At 39.6% G+C, this 17,223-nt stretch overlaps 1 protein-coding gene across 1 annotated transcript in view; it reads right to left on the reverse strand.

Moving 5' to 3' along the window:
• The window catches only part of CDON (cell adhesion associated, oncogene regulated), a 100,550-nt gene that overhangs the window by 27,537 nt on the left and 55,790 nt on the right, over positions 1 to 17,223 (reverse strand). The window contains exons 10-16 of the mRNA XM_004280463.3: positions 15,463 to 15,752; positions 13,690 to 13,864; positions 11,453 to 11,581; positions 7,875 to 8,078; positions 6,147 to 6,328; positions 5,556 to 5,661; positions 667 to 789 (exon numbers count right to left, since the gene is read on the reverse strand). Of these exons, the coding sequence (XP_004280511.3) occupies positions 667 to 789; positions 5,556 to 5,661; positions 6,147 to 6,328; positions 7,875 to 8,078; positions 11,453 to 11,581; positions 13,690 to 13,864; positions 15,463 to 15,752 (1,209 nt within the window). The remainder of the gene's footprint in view (positions 1 to 666; positions 790 to 5,555; positions 5,662 to 6,146; positions 6,329 to 7,874; positions 8,079 to 11,452; positions 11,582 to 13,689; positions 13,865 to 15,462; positions 15,753 to 17,223) is intronic.

The following is a 17,223-nucleotide window of genomic DNA, read 5'->3' on the forward strand; positions in this document are numbered from 1 at the left end:
TATCGATTAATTCTGAACTTTACTACGCTTCATTGAACGAGTAGGTAGTGTTATACGTATCTGTCATTCAAGAAACCACTTTAAACGTACGTAGTGCTTTTCCTTAAACACCCTTATACTTTTTTTTTAAGGATTCTAATTCTCACAGCAGTCTCAGATAATTAGTCAGCAAATATTTCTGTTCCTTCATGGAGGAAAAAAAAAGAAATGACTTACTCAGAGTCACACAGAAGTTAATGAATACAATGAACGCTTATGTAAACTTTTTTTTTTTTTTTTGCAGTACGCGGGTCTCTCACTGTTGTGGCCTCTCCCGTTGCGGAGCAACAGGCTCCAGACGCGCAGGCTCAGCGGCCACGGCTCACGGGCCCAGCCGCTCCGTGGCATGTGGGATCTTCCCGGACCAGGGCACGAACCCGTGTCCCCTGCATCGGCAGGCGGACTCTCAACCACTGCGCCACCAGGGAAGCCTTTATGTAAACTATTCTTAAGGCAAGTTCTCTAGCCGACAGAAGGCTAGACTGTTGGGACAGTCTAAATGGACGCACCTAAAAAATGGTCCAAAGTTTCTTTAGTAAATATATCGACAGTCAGGAGGAATAATCCAGAGTTCAGAACTCTAGTTCTGTCCAGGGAGAAAAGCACTAATTCTGACCCCTCCCCTACCTTTCGTCTCACAGATCATCACGTTACTAAACTCGCTCTCTCCTCCTTCATTGAAGCATTGCATTTTAATATCATAGGAGGTTTCTGGCTGCAGGTGGCCTATCATGTGCCACTGCTTTGAACCTAGAAAGGAAAAATAAAAGATGAGCTTTACAACCCACAACCTAAACAACAGTGTCAATAAAATCACTTCGTAATTTTGAAATGAGGTTGGAGCAGCGGCCACCAGCATATAGTCAGTTTGTGTGATAAAAGTGTACTTCATATAAATATTTTAGCAATGCACAACAGATAGATAGCATTTCTATTACATGGCATGAAAAAATGGTAAAGAGAAGAGAGAAACTGAATTAAAGCTCTACCTGTGTGTGGGCAGACTTTGATTCATTACAAGTAATTAGTAGTAAGTCCTTCATAAAATACATGTTAATTTTATGCATAAGTAAAACAAAACAAAAAACCACCTCAAGTCCTTTGATCCCCTACTTCAGCCCAGCAAGTCAATCACTCTGTCCACCTAACCAGAAAGCAACGCCACGTATGAGGTCAGAAAACAGTGCCTTACCCAGAACAAGTGACCACTTACAAGACAGGCCTCAATGAAACTCTCAATTCCACTGTAATAGACACAACATGATCCAACGTATAAATGAATGCCTGAATTCGAGAACAGTCAGAAAGCAAAGTCTACTATGGGAAACTCTTGGCTACCGCTCCCACCATTTCTTTTCTTTTGCACCAGGGTCTCCAAACCACACAAGCATCTCTAACAGAATGATTCTGTTATCCACGGTGCGCAGCCAGCATTTCATTTAGAAACACTTCTAAACTGAACACTCCAGTATAAATGACTCTCCGTTTTTACTTCTGTGGACCTGTGACAAACTTTAATAAACAGGGACACTTCTGCCAGATTCAATGAACTCTTCAAGCACTTTTAATCCTTCTTAGAAAACACCTCTTCAACCTGTTTCCACTGTTTCTTAGAAACTCAACTATACCACCAACTGATTTAAGAGTCGATTAAAGGGGAAGAAAAACAAAACCAAACCAATCCACGCACACAAGTCATATCTACTTGGCTGACAGGACCAATAGCTCTGGGATCCTTTCTAAGTCAACACAGACAAAAACACCTTGACCCGGAAGCACCCTGACGCCCTTCCAGGACACCAACACAAAGCCCCTCGTTCATATTTTATAAGCCCCATATTTTAGAAGGAAGAGAATCTGCTTGTTTTAGGATCAAGGGACTATGAAGAGCTCAAGAAGTGAGGAATTCTGAATTCTATGCCCCACTTATAAGGGTAAAGAGGACCCTAAAAGAAACTTGCCTCAAAATCTACTTGAGATAGGAACAGATCTATCTTTAAATTCCAAAAACTTTTCTAAAAGACTTCAACTTTTTTCCGTATCTTTAGGTCTTTCCCAGCCCTCCACTCACCTATCACCATTCGCTTGAATAATTATTACACTAGATTTGAAGTTTTCCTTTCGTAGCACTAGTAAAAAAATGGAATTAAACTAAACTTCTGATATGTTTCTAATAAGAGAGAATAAAGTAATACATATTTTGTTAGATTAACATCCCGTGTTATGGTAATTATTCCAATTACAGGAAATATCAGCAAAGAGAAAGTTTTATGGCTCACTGATGAATAAGACACCTAAGTGCATTATTAGGTTTAAAATCAACCAACCAGCATATCCTTTGCTTAGCAAGCAGATTTTTCTCCAAGAATATTTTAGAAAGGGTAAAAAACCAAAGCACAGGCTTAAAGATCAGGATGACTGATAGTTTGATTTACCTGGAACTCAACTTAATTTACAAGATTAAAATATTCATCACGAAAACATGGTATGTTGGAAACGCTGAGTTTATCTAAACGTGGAACCTAATTCAGAAGATAGGATAACTTAATATAATTGCTCTTCTCTTACTGTATTCTTTAACAATGCAATTGTGTTTCAAAGCTTAAACAATTTTGAGTCGATATACATAAGTAATCTAAAGCTTTAAAGAAAACTTTAGGTACAAAGGATAAATACTTCTGCTCCTCGCTTTGGGAAAACAAGCCAATAGTTTCCAACTGCCACAAAAAGAATTTCAAGTGCATAAACTTGAAAATAAGGAAGGAGCGAATTACACAGCACAGTGAAGCCCACTTAAACATCTAACTGCTCCATCTATTACGGTCATAAACAAGTTCTCTGTGAACCACAAGGCAAAGCTCACATGTACAGATGCTTGTAGTGAAAACAAAGTCTTCTTTAGAGCAATTTCCCAGTTCCACACTCAACAGTCACATCACTCAAGTCTGCAAAAGTTCAAAGATTTAACTAGAGAATATAGTTTAGAAACTCTTTATCAGCGGATTATTTCTAGAGTAAAACCCAGAAGGGTGGGGAAGAGAGTGATACACATGGAGACAGAGAGGGATGCTCATTTCACTGACATTTGCCTTGTTTACAACGATTTTCTAACAAAAGTGTAGCCTCTCTCAAAAGATTTGAAAAATAAAAATCTGAGAGCCTCACCTGCCTAACCCAGATAAACTAAAATGAAGACCGAGCCAGGACTAAAGTGCAGATCAGTCACTAACCATTCTTTCCATTTCGTTTTTTAAACAGCTTTTTTATGAAGTAAAATATGCATATGGAAAAGTACCCATCACTGTACAGCTGAATGTTCACGAGCAGAACACAGCCATGGGACCAGCACCCAGGTGAAGAGAGAGAGGGCTCCTGGCTCCCCCATCCCCATCATGCTTCCTCCCGCCACTGCTCCCTCAAGGCAGCTACTATCTCAACTTCACAGAATCCTTTTGCCACTAACAATGATCTTTCCACATTTCCCCAATTCTTAACGTCTAAAGCAGATTTGGGGGACTCGTTTCTTTCCTACTTTTCCAGATTAAGAAGAGAAACAATCACTCTTTCATTCAAAAACTATGCTGGGTATTAAAACTTAGACAATAAATTTTTCATCATATTACAAAAGTAATTCCATTGGATAAACAGTAAAAGGAATGCTGCGATATTTCAAGAAATGTGATGGTGCATATTAAAAGTAATTTATTATAAGACTACTTGTAACAAAAAACTATGTGGCAGTATTTGACGTCAAGAATTCAGAGGAAAGAAACCTTGGCCTGGGACGATTTTCTGACACAATCCATTAGGAGATTAATATTTCAAAAAAGAAGAACCTTGGAGTGAAAAAAAGACCTTGGAAGAAGCTTTCCTCCCAAACTAAGAATCCCTTCCAAGATATCACTGAGAAACAGGCACCCAGCTTCTACTGAACACCTCCCGAATTAGGGAGCTTATTATTTTGTGAGAGAACCGTGTTAAAAATGCAGTATTGGAGGGTTCTTCTTCAAAAAATTCCCTTGTAGCCCCCCTCTCCCACCCCAACAGGTTGAGTTCCTCTTAAACATCCTAGTCCTTAAATACTTGGAGACAGCTGTCCTGTTGCTGGTTCGTCGTCTTTTTTCCAATCTGATCATTCCCAGACACTCCACTGTTCTTTCTGGACTCCAAGCATTCATTCATTCCTTCATTCAATAAACACCAAACATCTCATCGCTGTAGGACCTGGGACACAGCTGTGGGAAAGAAGGCCCTTCGCCCACAAGGAGGTTAACATTTAGTGGGGGAGACAAACTTTAAGCAAATAATTCCGTACACACACACATACACACACAACTAAACTAGGATAAACCGCATGAAGTAAACACAAAGCGCATGGTTAGAAATCACAAGGGCATCTCCTGTCAACGGGAGGGGGATCTCTGAGCAAGGAACATTCAAGCACACAACAGACAGAAGTGGAGGTCCTAGATGAAGCCTTGGGGGAGGTAGCTGGAACTGCCGTGTGCCAAGATCCCGAGGCAGGAAAGATCTTGGTGCACACGAGGAGACAGAAAGAAGGCCCATGCGTGATGGAAGACACGGTGAGAAAGGGAGAGTGCGTGACACATAGTGGAGGTGAGGCAGGCGCCAGCCAGACCGCGTGCGGCCCTCAGACCACGGGCAAAGTTCCAGATTATATTTTCTTTTTCTTTCTTTCTTTTTTTAAAATTAATTAATTAATTATTTTTATTTTTGGTTGTGCAGTGCAGCTTGTGGATTCCCCAACCAGGGGTTGAACGTGGGCCCTTGGCAGTGCAAGTGCGGAGTCCTAACCACTGGACCACCAGGGAAGTCCCTGGATTATATTTTAAATGTAGTCAAAAGGCAGTTTCAACACGCTTTGTGCTCTCAGCTGTTTTCTTCTCTACATATATTCAACTTCTCAGCATCTCTAAAAATGGGTAACACGCTCAAGATGTGATCTTTCTAGGACAGACTTCAATGGAACTGTTGCCTGAGACATTCTTTTTTTTAATATAGCTAGAAGTTGTAATTGATTTTTATATTCAGGCCACTATTCATTTAAACAAAACAGAAAAATTTTTTTCAGACGAACTACTGACAAATCATATCTCCCCCACTCTTTTGTAACTGACTGTTCCTTTAAGCAAATGTAAGACGGTATATATACAGTTGACCCTTGAACAACGTGGGTCCACTTTTACACAGATACTCCATAGTAAATGCTACACTACTACACAGCCTGTGGTGGGTCGAACCTGCAGATGTGGAGGAACCCTGGATACGGAGGGCCGACTGTAAGTTATACGAGGATTAACGCCCCCATTCTTCAAGGGTCCACTGCACTAAATTGGAAAAATCATCTTTCTTTGGGAAAAATTCAAAGTAATAGTACATATACCAATTCATTTTTTTACTCTATCTTAACCTGGGATAATGTTTTTCATAATATTTATAAACCCTCTCCCTCCAAAGCTCCTTTATTAGGACTCCCACTTGTCCTTGTAACTTACCTTCTACAATATCCCTCTTGTAATCACTGTCATTGTCACTATCTGTTGGCCGGTAATAGATATAAAATCCTTGAATGGGAGTGTTATTGTTACTTGATGGAATGTACTAGAAAAGAGAAGCAAAGACTTGTCAAAGACAAAAATAAATATAACTTCCACATCCATTAAGATTTATTTATCTGTGTGGCAATATTTTTTTAGCTTCATTTTGCAAACATCCTTGATGGCCATTTTAAATTTAATTTAAAGGTATTCAGAGGTATTAAGAGCATTTTAGCTTACTGCAGGGCTAAACAAAAATAAAGCAATATATCTCACCAGGTTCAAAGACATAAAAGTACATTGGGTTCAAAAGGAATAAAACATGAAACGGCGATTAAGTTAACACTTGGATGAGAGCTGAGGAGACAATCATTTTATTTTTAAACCTGCCCCTCTTATAACATGTGCTCTTACACAAATATCTGTGCCCTTCAATTTCCCCTTACTTGAAAGTTCAAAAATTTGCCGTTCATAGTATTGTGTCACAAGATATTAAATTAACATGGCCAAATCAGAAACTCTTCTCATTAGAGAAGATGTTTTACTTACCGTCCACTTGAGCATGATCTGAGTATCACTGACAGCTTCTGTGTATGCGATGTGAGGTCCAGTTATTGGACGGTTAGAAAAACGATTGGGGAACCCAGCCACCTGATAAGGACGAGAGGCCGAACTCCGAAAACTCTCACCATAATGGTTGACAGCAATGACCCTAAATTTGTATGTTGAACCTTTTGGGGGGGGAAGAAAACCATAATTTTTTAAAAGCTATAATAAGACATCTGAAAGGACAATATTCAAAATACGACAATTGTGCTTAAGTATCTCTCTACAATAACAACATCCTCGAAAGCCTAGATGGTGAATAGATTTCAACACAGTTGCCAACTCCTATTCACTGGTATTGCATGTGTTCACTGAGCGTGTTCAAGATTACAAGACCTTATTGGGAGTCACTGGGAGAGACGGATGATGTCCGTCATGGAACGGGGCAGGGAGAAAATGGGAAAGAGCACGTTACTCTTTCAACATCCTGTTCTGAAGTCATACCCATCAAATACAGGACTAGCTGGTGTATCTGTGCTCAAAACTAGGTTCTTTTCCCTTTGAAAGAAACAACTGAAGCGAAGTTTAATACGGTGAATACGTTTGTGAAGAGGCACTGTGTGGGTGATAGCAGATGTCACTCTGCTCCCGCTAATAATAGGATAAGGGGAGCAGATTTAAGCTACAACAGAAGGTATCTGTTTGGATTAGATATTAAGAACTTAAAAAAACCTCTAAGGATTGTGAGTTTCTGAAAATCTGAATCTAAAGAATAAATTAGACTCCTAAAGCAAGTTGCCTAAAAGCTCAAAAATAACCCCTGGGCATCTGAAGACAGTCTTTTCTGTCTGTAAAATGTTCCTTAGCTTTGCCCATATTTAAAACTGCCATCTTCTCCCAACTGTACCTACATGTTCCTGGGCTCCTCATGTTGCCTGTTTAGACAAACACAGGTATTTGCTACTAAAGTACATTTAAAAGTCCATCAACAAAAATGGTCATGAAACCCAAACAAATAAAAGTAAAGAAAGTTGACTTGTGATTACTGCTTTTCTCTTTTACAGTTTAATTTCTTTCATAAACTGGGGAGGCTGGGGGAATCCCCTGCTGCTGAAACAAAACTTACAGAACAAAGAGGTGTTAGTATTGTCTCGTCTTCACTGCTTCAAATAAAGCAATGGGTCTAACCATGCTCAGATGCATCATCAGATCGATTTTAGTCAAATAAGCAATTTTTCTCTTAAAATCTTCATTCACAGCAAAACACACACACACACACACATACAAAGATGTCACCACAACACTGTTTCTATTTATCCGCAGTTAGAAATAATCTAAAGCCCAGAAATGATGAATGGTTAAGAAAATCATGGTGTACTTACTTGGTAGATACACAGTTATTAAAAATTGAGTTTCTGAAGAATTGTTAATGATATTGGAAAATGCATATGATATAATATAGAGGAAAGGGGTCACAAGATAATATTTATGGCACGATCCTGGTTTGTATTAGAAAGGAAAAAAGACTAGAAAGAAATACAAGAAAATATAAACAATGGTTATCTCTGGATGGGTGGGTTTCAGGTGACTATTCTCTTTTTATATTTTATTTTCAAATTTTTATACAATAAGCTCATATTACTTTAACAATTAGAAGAATATGAGATTATTAAGAATTTGCATCTAAAGTCAGCACTGATAGTTTAAAAGAAAATGTTTGCATATCACTACCTGGCTCTAAACTACGCACTTCCACAGAGAGTTTGGAAGGAGGAATGTCTTCAGCTGCCACCAGCCAATCGCTAGTCCGCATCCGTTTATATTCGACCTTGAAGGCAGTGATTGGAGATCCCCCATTTGCCCGAGGAATCCAAGTGACATAGACGGACGTCTCTGATGCAGTGGAGATAGTGGGCCGATCAGGTGCCTCTGGGACTGGAAATGGAAACATTCATTTCAATAACCCGCGGCAGCAGAGACAAGAATGACTCAAATGGACTGCAAGGGATAAATCCCAAACATCATTGTCTTAACGGCTCTTCACCAAACTTCTTTCCAGAGTTAACAGTATTATGACTACCCTCCAGTCCTCTGTTAAAAGCTAATGGGCAATGAAATCTCCAAGTACAGCACAGAAGGAAGAAAGAGTGAAATAATTTATTCATTTTTTTTTTTTTTGCGGCACGCGGGCCTCTCCCACGGCGCCACCAGGGAAGCCCCAAAATTTATAAATTTGATAATTAGCTCTGAAACATTGAAAGTTAATGAGTATGATCATTATGACCATGCTATCTTGGATTCCTGGCTAAAACAGTGAAGACGTCATTATTCCCTGGTGCTTCAAGTCTGACTGTGGTTAAAATTTACGGTAAATTTTCAAAATGATGTGTTACTTAAATGTTTTTCTTTATCCATCCAAGCTACAGAAAACATATTCAGCAAACGATCTACAGATTATTATATTAGCTATTACTATGGTAGCCTATCAATAATCAGTAATGTAGCTATTACTTTTGTAGGAATGCTACTCCAAAAAACAGACTGCAAGCAGTAAATAGGGATAAAACTTAACCAATAATATCAATACTAATAAAAATGGGAGGAGAGAAAGCAGGAAGGCAGGATGCGCAGTTAAGTAAAGAGACAAGTGCTATCAGGAAACTGGTAATCCACGTGATCACGCACATGACCTTGTAGGAAAAGGGGGTCAGAGAGCTAATGTCTGGCGGTTTTCGGTTAGCACTGCCGAGGGGAGGGTATGTCCTAGTCCCCAAATGGGAAGGTTTCAGTTCTGTGGCAGGTGGAAAGCTCAGCAGTGAGTTCATCAGTCATTTAAACCGTGTACCTAACACTTCTTGCTGACCAAGCAATCTTGTGGTTATAAGGGGCTTCCCATTTGGTTCCTAAAGGAAAGGATGCAGATAGAAACAATCTGGTCTGTATGACAGTGACATTAAACTGCCCATTTCAGTTTACATTAATCACCTGTGAATTTTGTAAGCGTGAGCTGGTTCTCAAGAGACCAACTCTCCTTTGGCATGCTAACAATCAAGTTTCTAGAGCTAAAACAAGGAGGACCAACTCTGGGCCATGGTTACATTACTCTGGTGAATTACTCCGGGAGCCCTGTCTCTGTCCAGCCTGGGCCTGGCCTCAAGCAACAACCCTCTGTCTCAACACCTCTTCAATCTGACTACCAATACACAAGCACAAAATAATGTTGCATATGGTACCTGCATGGAGAAAACTGTGGCATTTTAAAAATAAACTGCTTAATGGATAAAAAGAGGAAGATATTCAAAGCAGGCAACTTGGCATGATACTTACTGTATTCCTTTCAAGTTAGAAAGCAATGGAAACAGAATGAATAGAAGTGTTAGTGAACCTCTTTTTTTTTTAATACCAGATAACCAAACAACTTCCTATGTTGATTCATGTGAGGTTAAAACTCATCAAAGAATACCACAGACCAAACAGAAAAAGAAAGTTATTAGGGGAAAATCTCTACTGAGGAGAATATCATCAATACCTAAAAGAAATAGTGTGTGACTGTTAGGAGATAGAAGAAAGAATACTGCTCTTGGCGTTCAAATATCTGACTGTGAACAGCAGTTCCACCACTTTCTGGATGGTGCGTGACGATGACCTTTCTGGATGACCTTAGGCAAGCTGCATAACCTCCTTGAGAGTCTCAGTGTCCTCATTTGTAAAATAGTTACGCTACCTTCCTCACAGGGAGGTTGTGAAGATTAAATAAATCACTTCTTTATGGTTATCTCTGCTTGAACTCCAAACTCATGATTTCCAGAACAGAATCCACCATCTTCACCTAAAGATTCTTATTACCTATCTTGGTAAATGGTCCAAGTTGCCCAAGCCCAAGGCACCATAGTTCTTCCTCTCATTCAGTGTAGATTCAACTCCCTTTATCTCTCACCCGTGTCCTCCTTCTCCACTCACACTGCCACTATCTTTATTTCTAAGCCTTACCTGCTGCCACTCCTCCTATCCCGTCTCTAAAATCCTTCAGGCTACTTTATAGCTTCTGGGGAAAGACTAAATTTTTAAGTACATCATATACGGCACCCACCCACCTCCCCACTGTAGCATCACTTCACACAGCAACCAGTCACGCTCAATAAAATCTCTGAATCTCTAAATGAAATAGAACATGTCATTCATCTGTCTCTGCACAAGGAGGGGTCTCTGCCTAGAACCCCGTCTCCTATTTCTTCATCCAGCGGTAACATTCTTATCTTTGAGGCTTAGATCAGGACGCCTCTCATCACCACTGGGCCTCCTTCCTACCAAGTGAGTGATTTAGATATTTCTCTTTTGACCTCACAACAACAAGGGTGGAATCAAAATCACTGTTATGGGTTAATTTGTCTGTCTTCCCTACTATATTGGTATTGGTTTAATTGTCTGTAACATCCACTATACTGTAAACTTCTCCAAGGGCAAGACTTATTTTATTTCTGCTGCTCCAGCATTTAGTACAATGTGTTAAGTCATAAGGTTTTTGTTCTTCCGATGTCAGTTTTATACCTATGAAGTTGACACTCCTATCTCTGCTTAAGGAAGCGGAAAGGTTCCTCAGAAGTAAAAGGACTCAAGAAAAAGCAGCTCATGATATTGAAGAAGCAGAGGTGCTCCAGAAGGGTGTTCAAATGTTGTGGCTTGCTTTTGTCTGAAACCAATGCATGGAAGACTATAAAAATAGGGAAGAGAAGCTTGAAAATTCTTAGAGCTCAGCAATAAAATGTTAAGCCTTCCCTAGATCACGAAAAGCACATTATGTTGTAACAGTAGAATTCATGTGTGATTAAGTACTAAAAAGAAGTCTTTTGAAAATTCTACTGCTATGGCATCTAAAAACCGTAAGATATAACAATAATGCTGAGTATGCCATGTAGTCCATTCAATTAAAAAAACTAAATCTTACTCTAGGTACCATCATACGTTTTGACAAATCATTTTTTTTAAAAAGAGTCAGATGTTCAGAGTTCAAATGTAAATTTGGTTTCCTTGCCAAGAGGAGACAGAAAAATTCCTTTTGTGAGTTATAAAAACTTAGTACCATAACATTTTGAATTTGAGTTTAAATACAAACCATTGTACTGGGTTACCAAGATCTGAATATAGGACATTTAAAAAATGGTTGAAATAGAACTTAAAAGAGCTGTATGGTAGTATATAATCTGAATAGTAAACAAACACCCTGTGCCACTCCACCCCCAAATAATCCGAAACAGGTCAGTTACATCTGAAAACAAGCAAAATGAATAAATGAAGGGTCTTCTCTTTACCTCCACTGTGCCTGGAAGGATCTGTGAGTATCACTCCAAAGTTGTCTGCAGCCTCTGAAACAACAGGGCGCTTAGGGATGCCGACAGGTGGAGAGGAGACCTGAGTGTTTTTGGATGATGTTGTTTTCTCTAGAAAGATATAATAATAATATAATATAATATAAGCATCTATGTATAAATAAGAAAAGATACTATGAAACTCACCTGGCATATAGATATAAATATATAAACTTATCATTACAGTGTCTAAAATTAAAACCTACATTGTAATTACTTAGCTAATATGAGGAATTAACTTTAAAAATTACTTTGGCTTTTTGTAGTACCTATAACTAAAATGTGTCTCTCTTCACCAGGCTAGCTTTAATTTACACATAGAGAAAATGACACAAGTGAAAAAGCCAAATGACTGGAGTGAAGGTTTTCAAACTATTCACTCATTTTTCTTTTTACTGTACATACTTCTTAATTCTGACACATAAATTCACTATTTAAGAGCTTCTGTTAAGCTTCTTCATGAGAAAGCTGTCATGTTAAGTTTTAAAATTTCAAGAGGCAAAAAGTGAAATGGGGTGATTGTTTTAAAACTGAAATACATGCTTACTATTCAGTATTTGTAGGTCAGACTTTATAAACAACTAAGGACTAATTACGGAAGTTAACTCAAAATACATTTCAAATAAGAAATACTCATTATTTTTCAGGCCAGACTCACTAATTAGATGAAAGGGTCTTTTTCTTTTTCTTTTTTTTCGTTTTATTAATTAATTATTTTTTGGCTCCACTGGGTCTTTGTTGCTGGGCGCGGGCTTTCTCTAGTTGCGGCGAGCGGGGGCTACTCTTTGTTGCGGTGTGTAGTGGCTTCTCTTGTTGTGCAGCACAGGCTCTAGGTGCGCGGGCTTCAGTAGTTGTGGCACACGAGTTCAGCAGTTGTGGCGCACAGGTTTAGTTGCTCCGTGGCATGTGGGATCTTCCCGGACCAGGGCTTGAACCTGTGTCTCCTGCATTGGCAGGTGGATTCTTAACCACTGCACCAGCAGGGAAGTCCCAAAGGATCTTTTTCAAAAGCCAATAGACAATTTCTTCTCAATCATCAGAACTCCTTTTTAATACTGTGCCACCCTAAGAATACTCCTCTCTCCAGTTCCCATCTCTGCTCACTGAAGTCTTTTTGTTCATTTATGGCCAACCTGCAATGGCATCTTTTCAATCAAGCTACCCTCACAAGCTACCCCACAGAAAGACTATCCTCTGGCACCTTCTCTGTAAGTCTTTCCTAGTCCTTGTCAGATCTGGTTTCTCTCCCTATTCCCTTGCCCTCCTCCAGTCTATCCTTACCCTACAGCCAGTATGTCCCATTGAAACACACAACAGATTGTGTCACAACTCTGCTCAAAACCCTCCAAAGCTTCTGGCTCACTCAGGTTCAAAGTCAGTGTCCTTGCAGGGTGGACAACGTACTTAGTGCTTTGGCCACTCTGCCAATTCCCTGAGCGTTCTCCCCTCCCCACGTACTTTACTCCCATCACTACGGCCCCTCAGTGTTCCTAGGGCACACCAAGTACACCCACCCCAGGGCCTTTGCACATGCTATCCTCTCTACTGGGATGTTCTTGCCCTAGATACCCACATGGTTTTCACGCACCTCCTTTAAGTTCTGCTCTGCTCTCAACTACTCATTGAGGAGTTCTCTGGCCACCTGCTCAAATTGTGACAACTGCTATCTCATACACTTCCTATACTATACCCATCCCTTAATTTATTTCTCTTGTTAACACTCACCACCTACTAATGTTCTTATAACGTATCTCTCCCAACTAGAATGGAAGCTCCATGAGGGCAAAGGAGTATTGTCTATTTTGTTTATTGCCTGGCACAGAGAAGCCATTCAGTAAATATTAGCTGAACTGAAATTTTGCCTTGAGTTGGTATTTATGCATATATGTTACCTTTCTTAACAAAGCAGAAGCTCCATTAGGATGGATCTTGTCTTGATCATCTTCATCTTCCCTGCGTCACCTACCCTACTGTCTTACCTATAACAAGCCCTCAAAAATATCTGTGAAATACTGGATGGAATAGAAGAATACAACCATCCAAACGTGGCTTCGAAAGTTACTATAAAAGGTTTATTTAGTAGCACTATAAACAAGAATCTCTACTACCCCAAAAGACACTTATTATTAAAGTGACATCAAGACAGCCAACTCCTTCCACTTAAGGAAGATTATATTCACCTTTGCTGGTTCGGAAGGTGAGCATGGCAGGCTGTCCTTCACCTGCTGCACTCCTTGCCACCATCAAAACTTCGTAGAGACTCGACGGCTCCAGTTCCGTTAAATGGAGCTCATTTTCACTTCCTGGGACTCGAACTGTGTGCCATCTTCCCACCACGCCAACACCACCTTCCAGCTACTCAAGGGAAAATAAGGCATTTTTTTTAAAAAAACGAGATACAGGGCAGAAGAATCTTCCATTCCAACTGGATAAAAACTAGAAATCATTCAATTCCAGATGAATTTTGGGAAGTAATACACTATCAAAAGTGAAAGAGATGTAACACCTCTCCACATTAAGAAATAGAAGGAGCCCTATAGCAAGAACTTAGGGATTCTCACTGTGAAAAGACTCCTGCTCCATTAGCTGCCACTAACTTACGGCCTCAAGCAAGTTATTTGATCACCCAGTTTGTTTCCTTTTCTTATAATGGAAACAATGCTCCTTTCTTACTGGGCTAATGGGAGAATTAAATAAGTATACAATAACATGTATTAATGATAGTATATATTATGCATGATATATGATAAATCAAAATATATATTATGTATGTCTATAAATTATATAATTATTCATTATATATTTCCAACAGTCTTGCTTCATGTCTTGACACTGTTCAATGTGAGCTCGAGGAAACAGAAAGAGATCCAATCCGTTGGGTCTCGATTAATGGAACCAAGAGCCAACATTACATGGGAAGTTTCACGTGGATAAGAATACAAGTGAAACTATCCGCATCTAGAACCATCAGGTTACAAACGGTGAATAAACTCTCAAATATCACCATGTTAATTTTTCCAGATATTAAAAATATTACTATAAGGGGAGGGATGGAGTGGGAGGCTAGGGTTAGCAGATGTAAGCTTTTATATACAGGATGGATAAACAACAAGGTCCTACTGCATAGCACAGAGAACTATATCCAATATCCTGTGATAAGCCATAATGGAAAAGAATATGAAAAAAAGGATGTATCTATAGGTATAACTGAATCACTTTGCTGTACAGCAGTAATTAACACAACATTGTAAATCAACTATACTTCAATAAAAAAATACCTAAAGAAAAAATATTACTGTTAAATGATGGATACCAAAATGTCTTGAACATAGAAAATTATTTTAAATATGAGTGCATCTCCTCCCATTTCATTTAGTCTCATTAAACAAAGAGGGGAGATTTTTTTTCATTTTGCTTTAATAGAAGACTGTGGATGAAAAACATCACCTGAAAAATCAACTGAGACAATCAAGGTTCATCATAACAAATGACCAAACAATGTAAGGTTTTAATACAATTAAGAAGAGAACTTGAAATGAAAACATTTGTCAGAGATTATAAGGGACAACTTTGTTCAAACAGTTGTTTCTAATAAGAAACTGCTTTTTTACTAAATAAACTGCATTCTGCCATCTCAGAGAGGGAAGGAATTACTTTTTAAAAATTGGTTTATAGAATTTTATACCCAAGGGGTTAAAATATTTGATTAAACATGTCTAGAAGCTACCGGGTTCTTAGAATCCCAATTTGAGGGGAAATTATTTGTACTTCATTCTTACTGCTTTTATAAGACTGGTAAATCCAGCATGATTGCTGGCATTTCTCTCCCAAACTCATCATCCTGGGACACTCCTGTTTCCTGCCACTCCACAAATGTGAAAGATAATAAGCATGTGTTATACACAGGATGTGAAGGTGTGGGAAGGGAAAGATGATAAATGAGAAGACATTACCTTTCGATACTTCACAAAATAGGCATTGATGGGCAGCCCGCCATCCTTCCCCGCCCTCCAGACCAGGTTGTACGTATCTGGTGTGTGCGTCTGTGGGGGGCTCAGAATGATGGGGGCATCGGGGACAGAGGTACCACTAGCATTTTTCTCTGATGATGATTCTGTAGCACTGGAATGTTCCTTCAATGGAAATGAGCTCAATAGTCCAGTTTCTGAACCATCACTTTTATCATTCTGAGTGGGGTCAGAAGGTGTGACTATTTCTGCTTTTGTATTTGTTTCAAAAGGAACTGCAGAGAAAGGGAGAAAGAAAAAGAGGAGATAGAAGAAATTCATTATTTCAGGGTCTCTCATACAGTGATCTAACACACTGTCAGCACGGTTTGAGCCCTAGAAGTTAAAGTAGGTAACATTTCAATTTATGATTCATGGAAACATCTAATCTCCAGTAGCCATCTCTTATTCATGAAGGAGCAAATTAATTGTCTGAAAAATCAGTTCTATGATGCAGGAGTTTAGTAGCTGAAAGGACGCCATTCTTCCTTGCTCGACACCAGCATTCCGTCTTTTACAACAGCAATTTGCTAGTGTAACCTCAGAAGATTTTAAGTTGGAGAACAACTTTAACTCTAGTTGGTAAACGAAACACAATGAGTAATGCATTCCCTTGGGAAAAAAGTAAAATAAATAGTAAAGAAAAGGTCAAGAGGCAGGCTATTACCTACTGGGTAGCTAGTCTCCAAAGATATCTCAATATTCACACCCTTGAGCAGTCCCCTCCCACGCTGAATCCCAGCTGCCCTGTGACTCGTTTTAACAGACGCCAGGCCCAAGACAGGCTGCGCTCTTCCAGGCTTAAGCTTTAAGAAGGCCTGGCACCCCTACTGTAGTGCTGCCACATACAGATAGATGCCCAAGCTAGCCGTGGAGAGGGGTGATGGGGGGGGAGGGAGAGGGGGAGGGGGGAGAGAGGGAGAGGGAGGGGACGTGGGTGAGCACGTATGGTGAGGAGAGAGCAATTTATGAAAACAAACTTCCAGCACAATAAAACCCGAGGGTTGACAGCCTAGTTCCTCTAAAGCACTATTAATACTGGCAATGAAAAGTCTCCTACTTTTGTGGAGGAAGGGAGCTGAGGAAACAACGGCAGAGTTTCTTTTCCACAATGAAGTCGGATTCCTGGTGAAAGGTGGGAGTGTATTAGGAGAGCTACTGCAGTTTCACAGAGAACCGACCAAAAAACAGGACTAACAGTGGCAGGTCGGTTCTCTGGTTCTCTGTTTGTTTAAAAGAGAGAAAAGGTGTCCCAGAAGCGTCCTCCGTCAAAGAAAACAAGAAGCTAGTGGGAAAATAATAGAGAAGAAAACTAATTAAGGTCACTGAGACAGCTTCCAAGTACTGCTCCTGGAACAGTCGTGTTTATCTAGTGAGTCAGAATGTGGGCTGGATGTGAAGGGTGTGGTGGAGAGCCTGTTAATGAAGAGATGGACTCTAGCAAGTAGAGGCAATTAGCTGTGGCTTAGGGCAGTGGACAAGGACCTTTTTATCATTAGTGTTTCATGGATCCTCTGGGCAGGTCACAACCGGGAAGTGGTATTTGGCTGTAGGAGAGTTTGAATACCACACGCCTCAGTTTATACAGAGGCGTGAGAAAAAATGTTATGCTACAGCCTGTGTCTACTGCAGAAGTATCAAAATTCCACTTGTGTTCAGGCTGCAATGAGACTTTTCCATAACTTTTATCAAAAAGGGGATTCAATT

The sequence above is a fragment of the Orcinus orca genome, chromosome 8 (genome assembly GCF_937001465.1).
Source record: "Orcinus orca chromosome 8, mOrcOrc1.1, whole genome shotgun sequence".
Taxonomy (NCBI): Eukaryota; Metazoa; Chordata; class Mammalia; order Artiodactyla; family Delphinidae; genus Orcinus; species Orcinus orca.